Source organism: Xenopus laevis, chromosome 3S (assembly GCF_017654675.1).
Source record: "Xenopus laevis strain J_2021 chromosome 3S, Xenopus_laevis_v10.1, whole genome shotgun sequence".
Classification (NCBI taxonomy): domain Eukaryota; kingdom Metazoa; phylum Chordata; class Amphibia; order Anura; family Pipidae; genus Xenopus; species Xenopus laevis.
This window is the reverse complement of record NC_054376.1, coordinates 120,075,073-120,094,700: the sequence shown is the minus strand read 5'-3', so window position 1 is coordinate 120,094,700 and position 19,628 is coordinate 120,075,073. Positions and strand designations below refer to the sequence as shown.

The following is a 19,628-nucleotide window of genomic DNA, read 5'->3' as shown; positions in this document are numbered from 1 at the left end:
TGTAGCGCTGCTGAATGTCAGCAAGGCGTGCCATGGCTGTGTAGGAACGTCTGAAATGGGCCGACACCTTTCTGGACTGGGTGAGAACGTCCTGGAATCCTGGGTACTTGGAGACAAAACGTTGGACTATTAAATTTAACACATGTGCCATGCAGGGCACATGTGTTAAATTGCCTAGTCTCAACGCTGCCAACAGATTGCTTCCATTGTCACACACCACTTTTCCGATCTGCAGTTGGTGTGGGGTCAGCCACCGATCGGCCTGTGACTGCAGAGATGACAGGAGTACAGATCCGGTATGGTTTTTGCTTTCCAGGCACGTCATCCCCAAGACAGCGTGACAACGGCGTACCTGGCACGTCGAATAGCCTAGGGGGAGCTGGGGGTGCACAGGTGTGGAGGAGGAGAAGGAGGACCCAGCAGCAGAGTAAGAAGAAGAAGAAGACGAGGTAGAGAGCGATGGAGGAGTAGAGGTGGTGGCAGAACCGCGTGCAATCCGTGGCGGTGACACCAACTCCACTGTTGTTGTTGAGCTACCCATTCCCTGCTTCCCAGCCATTACCAAGTTCACCCAGTGGGCAGTGTAGGTGACATACCTGCCCTGACCATGCTTGGAGGACCATGCGTCAGTAGTCATATGGACCTTTGGCCCAACACTAAGTGACAGAGATGCGGTAACTTGGCTCTGCACATGTTGGTACAGGTGTGGTATTCCCTTTTTAGAAAAAAAATTGCGGCTGGGTACCTTCCACTGCGGTGTCCCAATTGCTACAAATTTGCGGAAGGCCTCAGAGTCCACCAGCTGGTATGGTAAAAGCTGGCGGGCTAAGAGTGCAGACAAGCCAGCTGTCAGACGCCGGGCAAGGGGGTGACAGTCAGACATTGGCTTCTTACGCTCAAACATGGCCTTCACAGAAACTTGGCTGGTGGCAGATGACTGGGAATGGGAACAGGTGGTCAAGGTGGAAGGCGGAGTGGAGGGTGGTTCAGACGGGTCAAGGAGAGCAGAGGTAGAGCAGTAAGATGCTGGACCAGAAGGAGTGTGGCTTTTAGTTTGCCTGTTGCCTTTGAGGTGTTGCTCCCAAAGTGCTTTGTGCTTGCCGCTCATGTGCCTTCGCATAGAAGTTGTACCTATGTGGCTGTTGGGCTTACCAAGGCTCAGTTTCTGACTGCACTCATTGCAAATTACAATGCTTTTGTCAGAGGCACACACATTAAAAAAATCCCACACTGCTGACTTTTTGGAAGTGTGCGATCTGGCGGTAACAGTAGAAGTTGGCGGAGTTGGCGGTATTGGCGGCAATGGCGGGTGCGTTGGCCGGCTGAACACAGGTGCCGATACATGTTGTTGCCCTACTGATCCCTGCGGGCTGTCCTCCCTGCTTCTTCTAAGTCTTATTCTCCTACTGCCTCTCTGACTCTCCGTCTCTCCATCTGAACTACCCTCCTCTTGCTCTCTTCTACTAGGCACCCACAAAACATCAATCTCCTCATCATCATTCTCCTCAGATGCATCAATTTCTTCTGACACATCACAGAAGGAAGCAGCAGCGGGGACCTCCTCCTCATCACTCATTATGTCCATCTCTATCGTGTTCTCTGCCAGAATTAAATCTGGTGTAAGGTCCTCATCTCCTTCATCTTCTTCTGGCAATAATGGTTGCGCATTACTCAGTTCAAGAAACTCATGGGAAAATAACTCCTCTGACCCCAGTGAAGAAGGGGCACCGGTGGTGGAGGAAGTGTTACGTGGGGTGGCCATAGCAGTGGAGGATGAGGAGGATGTTGTGGTAAAGTTAGAAACGGTAGAGGATGGGGTGTGCTGTGTAAGCCAGTCAACTACCTCTTCAGCATTTTGGGAGTTCAGGGTCATTGGCTTTTTAAAACTGGGCAATTTGCTAGGGCCACAGGATTGCATAGCAGCACGGCCCCTAGCACGGCCTCTGCGTGGCGGCCTGCCTTTGCCTGGCATTATTTTTAAAAAAACAACAACAACAACAAAAACTCAGTTGGTTTTTCTGGAAACGATAATACACACAGCTAGATGGCGGGTTGAAGAAAACACTGTGCAAATAATGCCTACAAAGTCAACGTATACACTACTACAGCGGTGGATACGGATTACGTAAAATATATGAATGCTGCTTGAAAAAAAGTAACTCAAGTGGTTTTTCTAGAGACGATAATATTATCAATATTTAGACAAAATGTGAACAAGGTCACACAGCTCGATGGCGGGTTGAAGAAAACAGTGTGCAAATAATGCCTACAAGGTCAACGTATACACTACTACAGCGGTGGATACGGATTACGTAAAATATATGAATGCTGCTTGAAAAAAAGTAACTCAAGTGGTTTTTCTAGAGACGATAATATTATCAATATTTAGACAAAATGTGAACAAGCTCACACAGCTCGATGGCGGGTTGAAGAAAACACTGTGCAAATAATGCCTACAAGGTCAACGTATACACTACTACAGCGGTGGATACGGATTACGTAAAATATATGAATGCTGCTTGAAAAAAAGTAACTCAAGTGGTTTTTCTAGAGACGATAATATTATCAATATTTAGACAAAATGTGAACAAGCTCACACAGCTCGATGGCGGGTTGAAGAAAACAGTGTGCAAATAATGCCTACAAGGTCAACGTATACACTACTACAGCGGTGGATACGGATTACGTAAAATATATGAATGCTGCTTGAAAAAAAGTAACTCAAGTGGTTTTTCTAGAGACGATAATATTATCAATATTTAGACAAAATGTGAACAAGGTCACACAGCTCGATGGCGGGTTGAAGAAAACAGTGTGCAAATAATGCCTACAAGGTCAACGTATACACTACTACAGCGGTGGATACGGATTACGTAAAATATATTATGGCTGCTTGAAAAAAGTGACTCCGGTGTTTTTTCTGGAGACGGTAATATTATGGATATTTAGACAGAATGTGAACAAGGTCACACAGCTCGATGGCGGGTTGAAGAAAACAGTGTGCAAATAATGCCTACAAGGCCAACGTATACACTACTACAGCGGTGGATACGGATTACGTAAAATATATGAATGCTGCTTGAAAAAAGTGACTCCGGTGTTTTTTCTGGAGACGGTAATATTATGGATATTTAGACAGAATGTGAACAAGGTCACACAGCTCGATGGCGGGTTGAAGAAAACAGTGTGCAAATAATGCCTACAAGGCCAACGTATACACTACTACAGCGGTGGATACGGATTACGTAAAATATATGAATGCTGCTTGAAAAAAGTGACTCCGGTGTTTTTTCTGGAGACGGTAATATTATGGATATTTAGACAGAATGTGAACAAGGTCACACAGCTCGATGGCGGGTTGAAGAAAACAGTGTGCAAATAATGCCTACAAGGCCAACGTATACACTACTACAGCGGTGGATACGGATTACGTAAAATATATGAATGCTGCTTGAAAAAAGTGACTCCGGTGTTTTTTCTGGAGACGGTAATATTATGGATATTTAGACAGAATGGGAACAAGGTCACACAGCTCGATGGCGGGTTGAAGAAAACAGTGTGCAAATAATGCCTACAAGGCCAACGTATACACTACTACAGCGGTGGATACGGATTACGTAAAATATATGAATGCTGCTTGAAAAAAGTGACTCCGGTGTTTTTTCTGGAGACGGTAATATTATGGATATTTAGACAGAATGTGAACAAGGTCACACAGCTCGATGGCGGGTTGAAGAAAACAGTGTGCAAATAATGCCTACAAGGCCAACGTATACACTACTACAGCGGTGGATACGGATTACGTAAAATATATGAATGCTGCTTGAAAAAAGTGACTCCGGTGTTTTTTCTGGAGACGGTAATATTATGGATATTTAGACAGAATGGGAACAAGGTCACACAGCTCGATGGCGGGTTGAAGAAAACAGTGTGCAAATAATGCCTACAAGGCCAACGTATACACTACTACAGCGGTGGATACGGATTACGTAAAATATATGAATGCTGCTTAAAAAAAGTGACTCCGGTGTTTTTTCTGGAGACGGTAATATTATGGATATTTAGACAGAATGTGAACAAGGTCACACAGCTCGATGGCGGGTTGAAGAAAACAGTGTGCAAATAATGCCTACAAGGCCAACGTATACACTACTACAGCGGTGGATACGGATTACGTAAAATATATGAATGCTGCTTGAAAAAAGTGACTCCGGTGTTTTTTCTGGAGACGGTAATATTATGGATATTTAGACAGAATGGGAACAAGGTCACACAGCTCGATGGCGGGTTGAAGAAAACAGTGTGCAAATAATGCCTACAAGGCCAACGTATACACTACTACAGCGGTGGATACGGATTACGTAAAATATATTATGGCTGCTTGAAAAAAGTGACTCCGGTGTTTTTTCTGGAGACGGTAATATTATGGATATTTAGACAGAATGTGAACAAGGTCACACAGCTCGATGGCGGGTTGAAGAAAACAGTGTGCAAATAATGCCTACAAGGCCAACGTATACACTACTACAGCGGTGGATACGGATTACGTAAAATATATGAATGCTGCTTGAAAAAAGTGACTCCGGTGTTTTTTCTGGAGACGGTAATATTATGGATATTTAGACAGAATGGGAACAAGGTCACACAGCTCGATGGCGGGTTGAAGAAAACAGTGTGCAAATAATGCCTACAAGGCCAACGTATACACTACTACAGCGGTGGATACGGATTACGTAAAATATATTATGGCTGCTTGAAAAAAGTGACTCCGGTGTTTTTTCTGGAGACGGTAATATTATGGATATTTAGACAGAATGTGAACAAGGTCACACAGCTCGATGGCGGGTTGAAGAAAACAGTGTGCAAATAATGCCTACAAGGCCAACGTATACACTACTACAGCGGTGGATACGGATTACGTAAAATATATTATGGCTGCTTGAAAAAAGTGACTCCGGTGTTTTTTCTGGAGACGGTAATATTATGGATATTTAGACAGAATGTGAACAAGGTCACACAGCTCGATGGCGGGTTGAAGAAAACAGTGTGCAAATAATGCCTACAGGGCAAATAATGCCTAAAAGGTCAACTTATACACTACTACAGCGGTAGTAAAATAAAAAAAAGTAAAATAAAAAAAAATGAATATTAAAAAAAAAAAATTAAAGTTGGTGCTGCTGAACTACTAGGAGCAGCAGATTAGCACACCAGTCCCACTCCCCAACACTGCTAGACTAATAGCACTGGGCTCTTATAGTAGTAGTAGTAGTAGTAGTAGTAAAACAACAAAAAAATAAATAAAAGCAGTCCTTACAAGGACTACTGTTATTGCAGCAGTCAGCAGATGAGATCAGAAGCAGGACAGCTGCCCACTGCAGCTACATACAGAGCACTGCAGTAGAAGGTAGATTACTAGCCAGCAAAGCTACCTAAGCTTAAATGTCCCTCAAACCCCTGCAGACTTCTGTCCCTCCAATAACAGAGCAGTATCAAAACGATTACTAGCCAGCAAACTTTCAACTGTCCCTGAAATCACTAACAGGCAGCAGCTCTCTCCCTACACTATCTCTTCAGCACACACAGGCAGAGTGAAAAAACGCTGCAGGGCTTCGGTTTTTATAGGGAAGGGGAGTGGTCCAGGGGAGAGCTTCCTGATTGGCTGCCATGTACCTGGTGGTCTGGGGTGAGAGGGCAAAAAAAAGCGCCAACAATGGCGAACCCAAAATGGCGAACGTCGCGCGACGTTCGCGAACTTCCGGCGAGCGCGAACACCCGATGTTCGCGCGAACAAGTTCGCCGGCGAACAGTTCGCGACATCTCTAGTAATTAAGATAATACATTTAAGATATAAAGAACTACATGCAAATCATATTACACAAATTAACATTTTGAGGCATTTTAAAAAGATGTATTTCATTAAAGTCATAACAGTCATAACATTTGTTGTCAAATTTGTCAGATGTTTATATAGCTGTGGTGTTTTAAATGACATCAAACTTTCCCCTTCTTGCAACTGCTACATTTAAACATTCTTTGGATGCACTCAATATAAAATTGCCTTTCCAGTATTATATTGGACTTTTTAAAGTGAACCTGTCACCCAGACATAAAAAGCTGTATAATAAAAGTCCTTTTCAAATTAAACATGAAATCCAAATTCTTTTTTTTATTAAAGCATTCATAGCTTTTGTAAACTCGTTTAAAAATCTCAGCTGTCAATCAAATATTGCCTGTCCCTCCTCTATGCCTAGAGGCGGGGCAAGCAATTACTTTCACTTTCCATTCAGCACTTTCTAGATGTCACTGCTTTCCCCACATTCCCCCAGTTCTCTTAACCATTTGATTGTGTAGCCAGGGCATGGGGATGGACATCAGGTCCCCCATTCTGGTGCACAAAGAAGATTCTGAGATGATACAAGGCTTGTCTTAATAACAGTGTCCACAAAATGTTGCTGTCTGCTTGCTATAATTATGAGTTCCCACACTGATGGATGAAAGTTTTAAATAATATATACAGTGTAATTAAAGTTCATTTTGCTTGACTGACATGATAAAATAGGATTTGGAATACTTTTTTTGGGTGACGGGTCCACTTTAACTGCACTTAACCATAGGGTAACAAAGTTGTGAAAGAAGTCTTGCATAGAAACCACTTTAGTAAAATTGCAAATTTTACTAAACACACTGAATTGTACATAAGTGTACAACACTTGAGTCACATTTTGCTACAATGTTTGCTTGCAGCTTTTCAGACATTTGAGTTTATTGTGTAAGCTCCTGTTTTACTTGTTGAAGAGCTCTTTTAAAGGGAGCGCAAAATATTATTTCTGCACCACTTTTTCCATAGGTTTGTAAATATGCACGTTATAGAGAAATGTAATAAAAGTTGCAATATTTGTCTCAGGTCAGATGTTTATATTTAAATAGGCAACCAATAAATGCTATGTACTGATTTGTTAATGTGAGAAACACTGGTTGTCCAGAGGTGGTACAGCAGGGACACCCACCGTGTCTTCCTCCAACGATCGCAGCTGGGAAATGACGATCACGCCTTGCGCTTCCGAGCTTGATGTGGCACCGCTGGTGCCGTCATCGCCCATAGGCGGGAAATTCAAATATTTAAAGGGCCTGGGTATACTAGCTAATTGCCAAATGTAGGTATATTTTTGGTAGTTCCTGGGTGTGTTTATATTGTGAATCTTCTGTGTTTGACCCTGCCTGTCCCTGTTCCTGCCTTGTCTGCACCAGTCCTGACCCTAGCTTGTACTTTGACAACTCTCTTTGATCCTGCCTTGAACCGGCTACTTTGTTATTCTGACCCAGCCTGTGACCCCGACTACGCTTCTCGCTTCATTGAGTGCTGCACTGCTACCCAACCCTACCCACAAGTACCTTTTCCGCAACCCAATACCGCGACCCACTGACCCTCAAGAAACAGGAAGTGCTGTCATTGTAAACCGGAAGTGGCATCATTAGAAGTAGGCATGATCAGAAAAAAAGGTAAAACAGGAAGTGCTCAGAAAAAAAGGAGTAAAACCCTCTATTGAGAAGACCCGTGACCCGCAAACCCTGAGAGCCGCTGACCCGCGTCTATACCCGCTCCCGAAACTTCTACTTTCAACCTGCAGGGTACCGCAGGTTCTTGCGGGTAATCCACATGTACCCACAGTTACCCGACCCGCTGCAGGACTCTACATCACTGCTTGTTTGGTTCTGACCCAGTCAGTCCCTGACCACACTTCTACTCTCTGCTCCAGATTGTACATACAGTTCCCTTGCTCTCCCAGAACGCTCTCCCTTGTTCTCCCGCATTAAGACCTGGTGGCATCTGAGTAGCAGAGGGCTCCACCTGAAGCCAAAGGCAGCTGCTACAGGCAGAAGAGCGGGCTTATACCGGAATATTGGAGTTAGTTCTGGGTTTGGGATACCTAACGTTACTGTTAATAAGAGTTACTGCTGCAAACTTTGTGCCTTTTTTTACATTAACCCCAAAGTGTATGCTGAGTTATTGGACAGCTCTTCTGTGAAGTATGAAGTATATGGCTAAATCCAAAAGGTTCTTTATAGATTCATACATCCAAATACATCAAGGTATTTGGATACAACAAAAGGTATGCAGTCATTTATTCTTAAGTACAACACACAAAAAATATAATAAACAGAAAAAGCAATAAGGTTAAAAAATGCAATTTGCTATCACAATATAATGTAATATCTAATATTAGAGGCTACTACATTGTTTACATTTAAGATTCCAGTAATGAAATGTATCCACTTGATATTTGTCATTTTAATCGCTTATTTAAAATTTTCAAGGTATTTTCATTAATCTTACATTTCAGAAGCCTTCTCAAATTGAATTTATTACATTTGGAATTACTACTATTAAATAATACAATTTCAAAACAAATTCTTATTTTTCCTTGCACTTCTATATCATGCCATTAGGTGTCAGCCTTGTCTAACTTACAGCTGTATGTGTCCTGTAATTCTATTTCATTTATTGGATTTCTTTCGGATTGGGGTAGCAACGGAGGATCAATTTGTATTGAAGAATCTTTTTTTTCTACTTTGGTACCAATAACTAAGAATATGCATCTGAAAGGCAATTATTTCTCACCAAGAAGCAGGCTGGTTTTGTTTTTCTTTGTACAAATGGCTGCAGATTTGGTTCTATGCCAGCTCCATTACATGATTCCTGAAGAATCCAAACACGGCACCTTTGTTGGGAGAATTGCACAGGACTTGGGGATGCAGATCAGTGACATTAATTCCAGAAGGCTAAGGATAGCCTCTAAGGATGGATCAGATTATTTCCAGGTAAATCTGAAAAATGGAATTTTATTTGTCAATAGAATAATAGACAGGGAAGCTTTGTGTCCTGAGATGAGTATTTGTATTGTGCAACTGGAAGTCATAGTTGATAAACCTGTGCAGATTCACCATGTAGATGTAGAGATTGAAGATATAAATGATAATTATCCAGTATTCCCTGCTAAAGAATATTCATTTATAATTGCTGAATCAAGACTGCCAGGATCTCGCTTTCCACTAGAGGGAGCAGTTGATGCTGATGTTGGAACTAATTCAGTTACTAGCTATGAACTTAGCCCAAGTGATTATTTTTCATTAGATGTTCAGTCATATACACATGAAAGTAAATCTGTCCAGCTTGTATTAAAGAAGCATCTAGACAGAGAAGAGAACTCACTTCACAACTTAACAGTACTTGCATTTGATGGGGGCAAACCAAAACTGAGCGGGGCAGTACAAATTCTAATTACAGTAACTGATGTCAATGATAATGCTCCAGTGTTTGATCATCTAATTTACAGAGCAAATTTATTGGAAAATGCTCTTGCAGGAACATTTGTCATCAAAGTAAATGCAACAGATTTAGATGTGGGAGAAAATAGTGAAATCAAGTATGCCTTTAATAAGGTTGTTCCTCAACAAGTGAGATCGATATTTAACATAGAGGAAAGCACAGGGATACTTCGAGTGATTGGTGAGATTGACTTCGAAAAGAAAAGCCTGTATGAAATAGAGATTGAGGCCATCGACAAAGGTCATAATGCAATGTCTGAGAACTGCAAGGTCTTAGTGAATATTTTGGATGTGAATGATAATCCACCACAGATGACTGTGACGTCACTTAATGTTCCTGTTCCTGAAGATTCACCACGAGGAACAGTAATTGCAGTTATCAGTGTCCATGATTTAGATTCAGGTGAGAATGGAAAAGTTACCTGTTACATTTCTAAAAATATTCCCTTCAAGATATCTCCTACACTCAGGGAATACTATTCTCTGACAGTGGATGGACCTTTAGATCATGAAAGGACATCAGAATATCATCTTGACATTACAGCTTCAGATGAAGGTTCTCCGAGCCTTTCTATCACCAAATCTATTCAAATTCAAATAAGTGACATCAATGACAACCCGCCTTCTTTCCAACAAACATCTGAGAATATTTATATTAAAGAAAACAACCCACCAGGATCTCATATCTACACAATATCAGCATTTGATTCAGATACTGGTCAGAATTCTTTCATTACATATTCACTGAGTGACAGTTTCATAGAAGGAATTCCCATATCGTCCTACATCTCTATCAATCCAGAAAATGGGAAAATATTTGCTTTGCTGTCATTTGACCATGAACAAATTACTTACTTTCAGTGTCAAATAAAGGCTACAGATGCAGGATTACCTCCTCTGAGCAGTAATCTGACCCTGCACATTTTTATAGAGGATATTAATGACAATTCACCATCTGCTCTGGCTCCATTTTCCAGCACTGAATCTGCATTAACTGAGATGGTTCCAAGATCTTCTAAAGAAGGCCAATTGGTGACTAAAATTAAAGCAGTTGATCTAGACTCAGGATACAATGCTTGGATTTCCTATGAATTTAAAAATCTACCAAGAAATTCTCCATTTTCTCTTGGACGTCAGACTGGGGAGGTAACTATTATCCGAACCTTGATGGATTCTGATAATGATCAACACAAATTGTCTATTCAGCTGAAAGATCATGGAGAGCCACAAATGTCTGCTGTAGTGACTCTTATGATCTTACTGGTGGATCCCATGCAAGAGTTGCCAACAGAAAGAAAGACCTATAAAAGAAAAGATGATGATTTTCCAGATGCCAATATTTACCTGATTATGTCCATTTGTCTAATCTCCAGTGTATTTCTAGTTACCCTCATTGTTTATACTGTGCTAAGGTGGCAGAAATACACACAAGAAATCAATGACCTAAGACAAACTACTATTTGTCCTAGTATAGCAGGAAGTTGGACTTACACTCAGCAAAGACAGTATAAAGTTTGTTTAGGTGGAGCGCCACCAAAAAATGATTTAATTCTTTTCACATCAAACCACATCCAATCTGCAATGGAAGATATAAACTCAATTACTGGGAGCCTGGCATCTAATTCTGCTGAAAAGGTAAGAAGACAGATAGGTATTTCACATTACACGTGCCATTGATTAGCATGATATAAATAACAATTTCAGGGTTGTATTGTATTAAGTCTATTTATAACTTTTATTGTATAATGCCTTTTCTATACAGATTAAATTGTAATTGTGAAATGCTATGATGAAAGAGTAATCTGTAATTGTATTATTTCACAACATATATTAAAATGGCAGAGTAGATATTAAATTGATTGGATATTAGTGGGGGAATGTAATTAAAGTCCATAATGGAAAAATATTCGCAATGGGAAAAGTTATACCTTTGTGCAAAAAATTTTCCTCTGCACAAATTTAATATAGCTTTTGCGACGACTTCTGACAGTGGAAGAAGGTTTGAGAATTTTATAGTTTGCACAAGTGCTCAATGAATGTAATGAAATAATAAAAGTTTTTACTGAAAAAGCACTTTCATTGCGCAATGCCTAATTAAAATTTGCAATGCAATAACTGTTTAAGGAAGAATATTACAATACAAAATGTGAATTTTTATTCTCATCTGTGCAAATTGTTTTTCTCTTTGCAAATTTTTTACATTACCCCATAAGTCTTGAAAGTGAAATGGGAATTGTTGTTTGGATATGCTTCCATTAATAGACAAGAACATTAGTGTGGTTGGACACTTATGTTTGGGGATTAGGCCAATATTTTTATATTCTCAATTTTAGCAAAGCAGTTCTGTACAGGGACATGTAGAAACAGGATATAGATGTCTGTCTTATAAAACAGGAAGCACAGAATTGCTTTAACCAGGGGCACATCCATGAAACACAGCCCTAGAGCTTTACTCATATGCAGAACTTTACATCCAATATTACACATAGCAAGAATACTAGGTGGAATACTTTGAATAATCTGTAACTGTATTAATCTATCAAAAAAGAATAATATTCTAGCAGAAACAGAGACAAATCAAATCAAATAAAACAGAAATATTGGGCAGAGAGTTGTAGATCAAACAAACTGGTAAACTGCAAACAGTGAACCAACTGTAATGTAGAAACAGTGGAAGTTCTAGTGCAGCAGAATTATCAACATCTTAGCTAAGCAGAACATAGTAGAAAAGCAAGCACATTCACCATTCTAGCAGAACATTGTAGGAGTGCAAGTTAATTATTATTCCAGTAGAGAATGTAACATTTTAGTAAAGCAAAAATAACGACCAATCAACAAAAATTTGAGAAAATATTAAGAATTATTATGGATTATCTTTAATAATTTTAATTTTTAAGTTTAATTTTTAAAAATGGCAACAAAAAATGACTATATTGGTTATGAATTTAATTAGCTCAAATGGAATTTCTAACAATATTTCCTTTGATCAAAATATTATTTTGTCATTTCTTTACATTGATGCATTGTGTCACAAGGTGCCATGCCTGGTTAATGTACAAGAAAACAGATTCATTCATTCTTTTTCAATGCATGGGTGTAGCTCTGATTTTTTTTTTATCTTTAAGAATATGTTTCTTTTTATATGGGTAGATTAGGATTATTTTCACCATTAAAATAAAAAACTAAGGAAATGCATCTAAAAGGAAGTGATTTCTAAGCAAGAAGAAGACAAAGACAAATGGCTGCTGATTTGGGTTTCTGGGTGCTCCATTACATGATTCCTGAGGAATCCAAACACAGCACCTTTCTTGGGAGAATTGCATATGATTTGGGGCTGGGCATCAGTGAAATAAATTCCAGAATGCTAAGGATAGCTTCTAAGGATGGATTAGATTATTTCCAGGTGAATATAAAAAATGGAATACTGTTTGTCAATACAATAAAAATTAGTGAAGTTCTGTGTCCTGAACTCAGTGTTTGTCTTGTGCAACTAGAAGTCATAGTCATAGTTGCTAAACCTGTTCAACTTGTATTAAAGAAATATCTGGATAAAGAGCAAATTCCATTTCTCAATTTGATGCTTACTGCATTTTATGAAGGAAAATCAGAATTATATGGCTCAGCCCAGCTTCTGATTACATTACAAGATGTCAATGACAATGCCCTACTGTTTGGCCAGTTTGTTGGAAAATGCTCTAGTGAGAACATTTGTAATCAAGGTAAATGCAACAGATTTACAGTTAGGCCCATAAATCTTTGGACAGGGACACCTTTTTTTCTAATCTTGGTTCTGTACATTACCACAATAAAATTTAAATGAAACAACTCAGATGCAGTTGAACTGCAGACTTTCCACTTTAATTCAGTGGGTTGAACAAAAAGATTGCATAAAAATGTGAGGAACTAAAACCTTTTTTTAACACAATCACTTCATTTCAGGGGCAATTGGACAATTAACTCAAAGGCTATTTCATGGGCAGGTGTGGGCAATTCCTTTGTTATGTCATTATCAATGAAGCAGATAAAAGCCCTGGAGTTGATTTGAGGGGGGGGGGTGCTTGTATGTGGAAGATTTTGCTGTGAACAGACACCATGTGGTCAATGGAGCTCTCCATGCAGGTGAGACAAGCCATTCTTAAGCTGCAACAGAAAAAACCCATCCGAGAAATGGCTACAATATTAGGAGTGGCAAAATCTACAGTTTGGTTCATCCTGAGAAAGAAAGAAAGCACTGGTGAACTCAGCAATGCAAACATTTTTATAAGGGTGATCATATACCATAGTTGATAGCAAGGATGGCTAGTAAAAAATATATATTTCTATACACTGTATGTGTGTGTTTAATATATATTTTTTTTAACTATGCCTACTAGTTCTTACTATGGATTGAACTAGTTACATATTTTTATATTACAATGGGCCCAGTTCTACGGTCAAGCATTGCGTCAATATGCTTCTAAGGTCAAGCATATTGCACCAAATTTTTAGGGGGTTATTTACTAAAACTTGACTTTCTCTCACTGAATGGCAAAAAAAAAAAATTCGACCAAACTCCCATACCTATTAAAAGTTCTCATAAAATTCACAAAAAAATGTTGCGTCAAAATCAAGCATCAATTCGGATCATGTGGCCTTTTCAAATTGACACTCCAAAAACTTGATTTTATCGAGTTGAAAAACTGGAATTTATCTGATTGTCGAACAAAACTTGCACAAACGGCCTGAAATTATCAAGAATCCTGAAAGGTAAAGAACATGGTCCAATGATGTAGTTGTTTGACCATCTGCCACTGACTTTTACATCATTTTGACAGGTTTTAGTATTTTTGGATCCAAAGTATTAGCAGTTTCAGAAGATAATAAATCTCAAAAATTTGAGTTTTCTTTCCTAAAAAAATTTGCCCTTTAAAACTCGACCGGAGAAACTCAACCTTTAATAAATAGTTAATTTTCACATCACATCAATATTTTGCCATTAAGTGAGTTAACGGAATTCAATTGTAAAAGTTTGTATGTTTAGTAATACTCCCAACTAACATTTAGGGGCAGATTTATCAAGGGTCGCAGTGAAAATTTGAAGTAAAGAAATTTGAATTTCAAGCTATTTTTGTGTACTTTGACTAGGGAATAGTCAAAATTCAAATCGAATTTGAAAAAAATTCTAAAAGTAGAATATTAAAATTTATCGTATACTGTCTCTTTCAAACTTTTTCAACTTCAACTATTCGCCATCTAAAACCTGCCGAGTTGCTGTTTTGTATGAGGGACCTCCTAGAACCTATATGGAGTCAATTGGTGGACTTTGAAAAATCAAAGTTTTTTTTCCGATCTTACTTTGATTCAAACTATCGAATACATATTCATCCTCAAAAAAATAAATAATAGATTTTGGTTGGTCTTTTTTTATTCAAATTTCATAGTTATGGGAGTTTAAAAAAACTCCCATTACTTCGAAATGTGACCCTTAATAAATCTGCCCCTTAGAAGCACATTTATCAAAGGTTGAATTTGGAATTCATGTGAGTTAAAAAAAACTTCCCTAAACTCCCATAAATTTGAAATTCGACCAATGGAAATTTATTAATAAAATCTAATTTTTTAAACTCGGATGAATTAAATCGACCCAAAAATTCAAATTCAATTTGACTCAAATTCAATTCAAATTTTAAAAACACGATTTGAGTTTTTTCCCATGAAAAAAACTTGAATGTCAGGAAGGCTGCAAACAACTCCAAATTGATCCCTGGACCTCTCCTATTGATATTTACAGCAATTCGGCAGGTTTTAGGTGGAGAATAGTCGAATTCAAGTTCTTAAAGGGCCAGAGTATGATTTTGACAGTTTTGACCATAAAAAATTAGAAAATTAAAATTTTCAATTTTCAATCAGACCCTTGATAAATCTGCCCCATAATAAGCTCTTAATGTAAAAAAATTACATATTTTGTTCCATCGTGATGAGATTTATGAATAGGATGAATTTTATAGCTAACAATATCATTTATGCTTAAAAACAGACTGATTATATTTTCAAGACTTGATGACCCAGTAGGTTTGAGATCGAAATTTAATACCAAATGGGCTGGAAAACATACCTTTAGCTCAGATAAAAAAGTTTTACATTTTCTGCAGAAAATTTTAAAACTTTCTAGATGAAAGTAGACCAAGGTATACAGGGTGGTATTTTTCAGTCACCAGTAATTTATAGAAACGCATAACAACAGAACTGGATTGAAATGCCCTCTACCCATCTCAGCCCTCCACGTTTAAAACACATTGATACAGTACAGTACTTTCAAAATAACTTCTACAAATCTTGAAAGTGTTTATAAACATGGAGATTAATGCTTAATAGTATGAGAAAACCATATCCTTTACTTGAAGGACACATGTGATTATTACCATAACTATCTCTTGACCCTAGTATTTGCAGTGAGCTGATTAATTATTAAATGCAATCATCATATTTATATAGTGCTGCTAATTGTACACATAATTGCTAAAACACAATTACTTCCTTCTTGTAAATCTTTTGTTTATCCTATAGTATGCTACAGAGCTTACCTGTTATCTGCTTTGAACCTGTGCCTTTTTCTCCTTTTACAACTTATAGCAGTGTAGCACAACAGTACATTATATTTTCATTACTTTACATTTACCTTTGTAGTGTTTCTGTTCCTTTAAGCACAATACAATGCAATTCATTCATGGACCACAATTTGCTTTGCCTTTAAGAAGTAGAGATGGATCTTTTACATTGGTAAAAATCAACAGAATTTCATTGTTTTTTGACTGAATTACTACATAAGAAAACACAATAAAATATGTATATTAATTGTAAAGCATGTAGTTGTTTGATGCAGTTCACATAATCTAAAGTAAACAATAAAGATCCAATGGCAAATAATATTGTTTGTTTTATCTAGAAACATAAAAAGAACAATAGTTTCACTTATATGGTTTTTTGTTATTGTTTTCCTTAAAACTGATCAAAGGAACACTACAATAGAAATTCACTGTATTGGAATTTATATAACCAGTATAATCCAATAATATTTTGCATAAAATGAAGTAAAAATAATATTTCTTTCCATTTAATTTTGTACTTACATTCATATGTGGCCTTGCATCATTTTTGAAAAGGATGCTTGTGATTCATTTGGAAGCCCATTTATCAAAGGTCGAATTTCCAATTCATGTGAATTTTTTATCTAACTCTAATACATTTCAATATACTTAAATTCGATTTGATTAAGAGGTTATTTAATAAAAAACGAATATCTGAAACTCAAACTAATATTACCAACCTGAAAACTTGAATCTAATTCGATTGTAATTCGACTAAAACGAAAAAACTCAAATGTCAGGAAGGCTGTTAACATCTTCAAATGGGTCACTGGATCTCTCTCATTGACTTATACATGAACTTGGCAGGTGTTAGGTGGCGAATAGACAAATTGTTCCAAGAGTCAAGGTCTGATAAATATCGATTTTCGAATTTGAATTAATCGAGAATTTGGTTTTTTCCCAATTAGAATTTGAGAGTTTTGACCAAAAAAATTTGAAAATTCTAATTCGAATTTACAATTTGACTTTTAATAAATCTGCCCCTTAGTGTATGCTAACAGCTCCAAATTCTTGCTGATGTTGGAAACTTTTTGGGAATTATTTATTTTCTATTCCTTTATGTTACTGATCTTTATAAAAATATTTTAAAGACTTCATTAGATTTCTAAGAAAAAGGATTCTAATTGTCTTCTTCATACTGAAAATGGTTGCTGATTTGTTCTGTGCCAGCTCCATTACATGATTCCTTAGGAATCCAAACATGGCACCATTGTTGGGAGAATTGCTCAGGACTTGGGGCTGCAGATTAATTATATCATTTCCAGAAGACAGAGGATGGAAGCAAGTATTTCCAGGTAAATCTGTAAAATTGAATTTTATTTCTTAATAGGATCATTGACAGAAAAGATCTGTGTCCTAAAATCAGTATATGCATTGTGTAGCTGGGAGTCATACTTGATACACCAATGCAGATTCACCATATGTTCATATCACATACACATGAAAATAAATCTGTTCAGCTTGTTTTGGTATTTTCTTAACAGGAAAATACAAGTATAATCCGAGCTATTGGGGAAGTAGATTTTGAAAGAAAAATCTATATGAAATAGAAGTTAATGCTATTGGCAGAGGTTATAATGCCGTGGCTGGGCACTGCAAGATCTTAGTGTATATTTTAGATGTGAATGATAATCCACTAGAGATGTCTATAAATTCCCATAATCTTCCTGTTTCTGAGGATTCAAAAGTAGGAACAGTAGTTGCAGTTGTCAGTGTCCATGGCAAAAATTCAAGACAAAATGGAAAAGTTAAAGGTCATATATCTTCAAATGATCCTTTCAAAATTGCATCTACCTTATGAGAATACTACACTGTGACAGTGGATGGACCATTAGATAATGAAAGAATATCGGAATATGACTTTGACAAAATAGCTATAGCTATAGAAGGTTTATCAAGTCTTTCAGCTACAACATCCATTAAAATTATATCAAGTGATGTAAATGACAATTGCCCATTTTTCATCAAAGTTAAGAGACAATTTTCATTAAGGAGGAAAACCACCAGGATCTCTACAATATCAGCTTCTGAGGCAGATACTGGCAAGAATTCCATGGATGGAGTAGATGGAATCACTATATCTTCCTATATTTCCATCAGCTCAGAAAATGGCAGAAAATATATGCTCTAGTGTGATTTGACCAAATAGTTTAATTTCAGTTCCAGATAAAAGCTTCAGATGCAGAACATCCTCCTTTGAGCGGCAATTTGACTATGCACATTTTATAGAGGATATTAATGACAATGCTCCATCTGCTTTGGTATAATTTTCCAGTAGTGAACATGCAGTGACTGAGATGGTTCCAAGATCTTCTAAAGAAGGTCAGTTGGTGAAAATTAAAGCAACATTTAGAAGTCTGATCAGTAAACTCACTGGTGCAAATCTGTGACCATGTTAATAAATGAACCCAAACTTCTTTAAAGATGCAGACTTCAGCTATTGTATGCAATATAATAGAAGTCAGAACACACCTTGTAATAATTTTCATTTTTGGAGAAACTTACCCTGATTGTAAGGTTTGCATACTTTTATTTCTCTTAAGCATAGACTATGAAATTTGTGGTAAAAGGAGATCTCACATTATACCTAGCTAATATCAATGAGAAGACTGGTTATTACTTCTGGTTGCTCAAACTAGAACAAAATATATAAGATATAAGATATATAAGATATAAGATATTAAGCATTGCATAACTTGTCGGCGCTATATAAATAAATGAAGATGATGATCCAAAATGTACTGTACTAGGAACATACCATCTATTATTCAGATAATGAACTGCAGAACAGCATGAGTTCAAAGTGCATGGCAGTGTATACAGTTAAAAAATAAAAACAGAAGCCAAGTAGTAAAAGGGAAAAATAGATTTAAATGCTCTGAATTGTGAATTCCAGATTGCTGCCAAGCAGGTCAACAACATACAGTGGTGTGAAAAACTATTTGCCCCCTTCCTGATTTCTTATTCTTTTGCATGTTTGTCACACAAAATGTTTCTGATCATCAAACACATTTAACTATTAGTCAAAGATAACACAAGTAAACACAAAATGCAGTTTTTAAATGAGGGTTTTAAATGGGTTTTTATTATTTAGGGAGAAAAGAAATCCAAACCTGTGTGAAAAAGTAATTGCCCCCTGAACCTAATAACTGGTTGGGCCACCCTTAGCAGCAATAACTGCAATCAAGCGTTTGCGATAACTTGCAACGAGTCTTTTACAGCGCTCTGGAGGAATTTTGGCCCACTCATCTTTGCAGAATTGTTGTAATTCAGCTTTATTTGAGGGTTTTCTAGCATGAACCGCCTTTTTAAGGTCATGCCACAACATCTCAATAGGATTCAGGTCAGGACTTTGACTAGGCCACTCCAAAGTCTTCATTTTGTTTTTCTTCAGCCATTCAGAGGTGGATTTGCTGGTGTGTTTTGGGTCATTGTCCTGCTGCAGCACCCAAGATCGCTTCAGCTTGAGTTGACGAACAGATGGCCGGACATTCTCCTTCAGGATTTTTTGGTAGACAGTAGAATTCATGGTTCCATCTATCACAGCAAGTCTTCCAGGTCCTGAAGCAGCAAAACAACCCCAGACCATCACACTACCACCACCATATTTTACTGTTTATGATGTTCTTTTTCTGAAATGCTGTGTTACTTTTACGCCAGATGTAACGGGACGCG

General features: G+C 37.7%; 1 protein-coding gene and 1 pseudogene across 1 annotated transcript in view; both read left to right on the top strand.

Moving 5' to 3' along the window:
- The first annotated feature begins 8,511 nt into the window (after positions 1 to 8,511).
- The window catches only part of pcdhac2.S (protocadherin alpha subfamily C, 2 S homeolog), a 130,586-nt gene continuing 119,469 nt past the window's right edge, over positions 8,512 to 19,628 (top strand). The window contains exon 1 of the mRNA XM_041588813.1: positions 8,512 to 10,962. Coding sequence (XP_041444747.1) covers positions 8,593 to 10,962 — 2,370 coding nt within the window. The 5' untranslated portion in view covers positions 8,512 to 8,592. The remainder of the gene's footprint in view (positions 10,963 to 19,628) is intronic.
- On the top strand, positions 12,363 to 18,351 carry LOC108712433 (annotated as a pseudogene).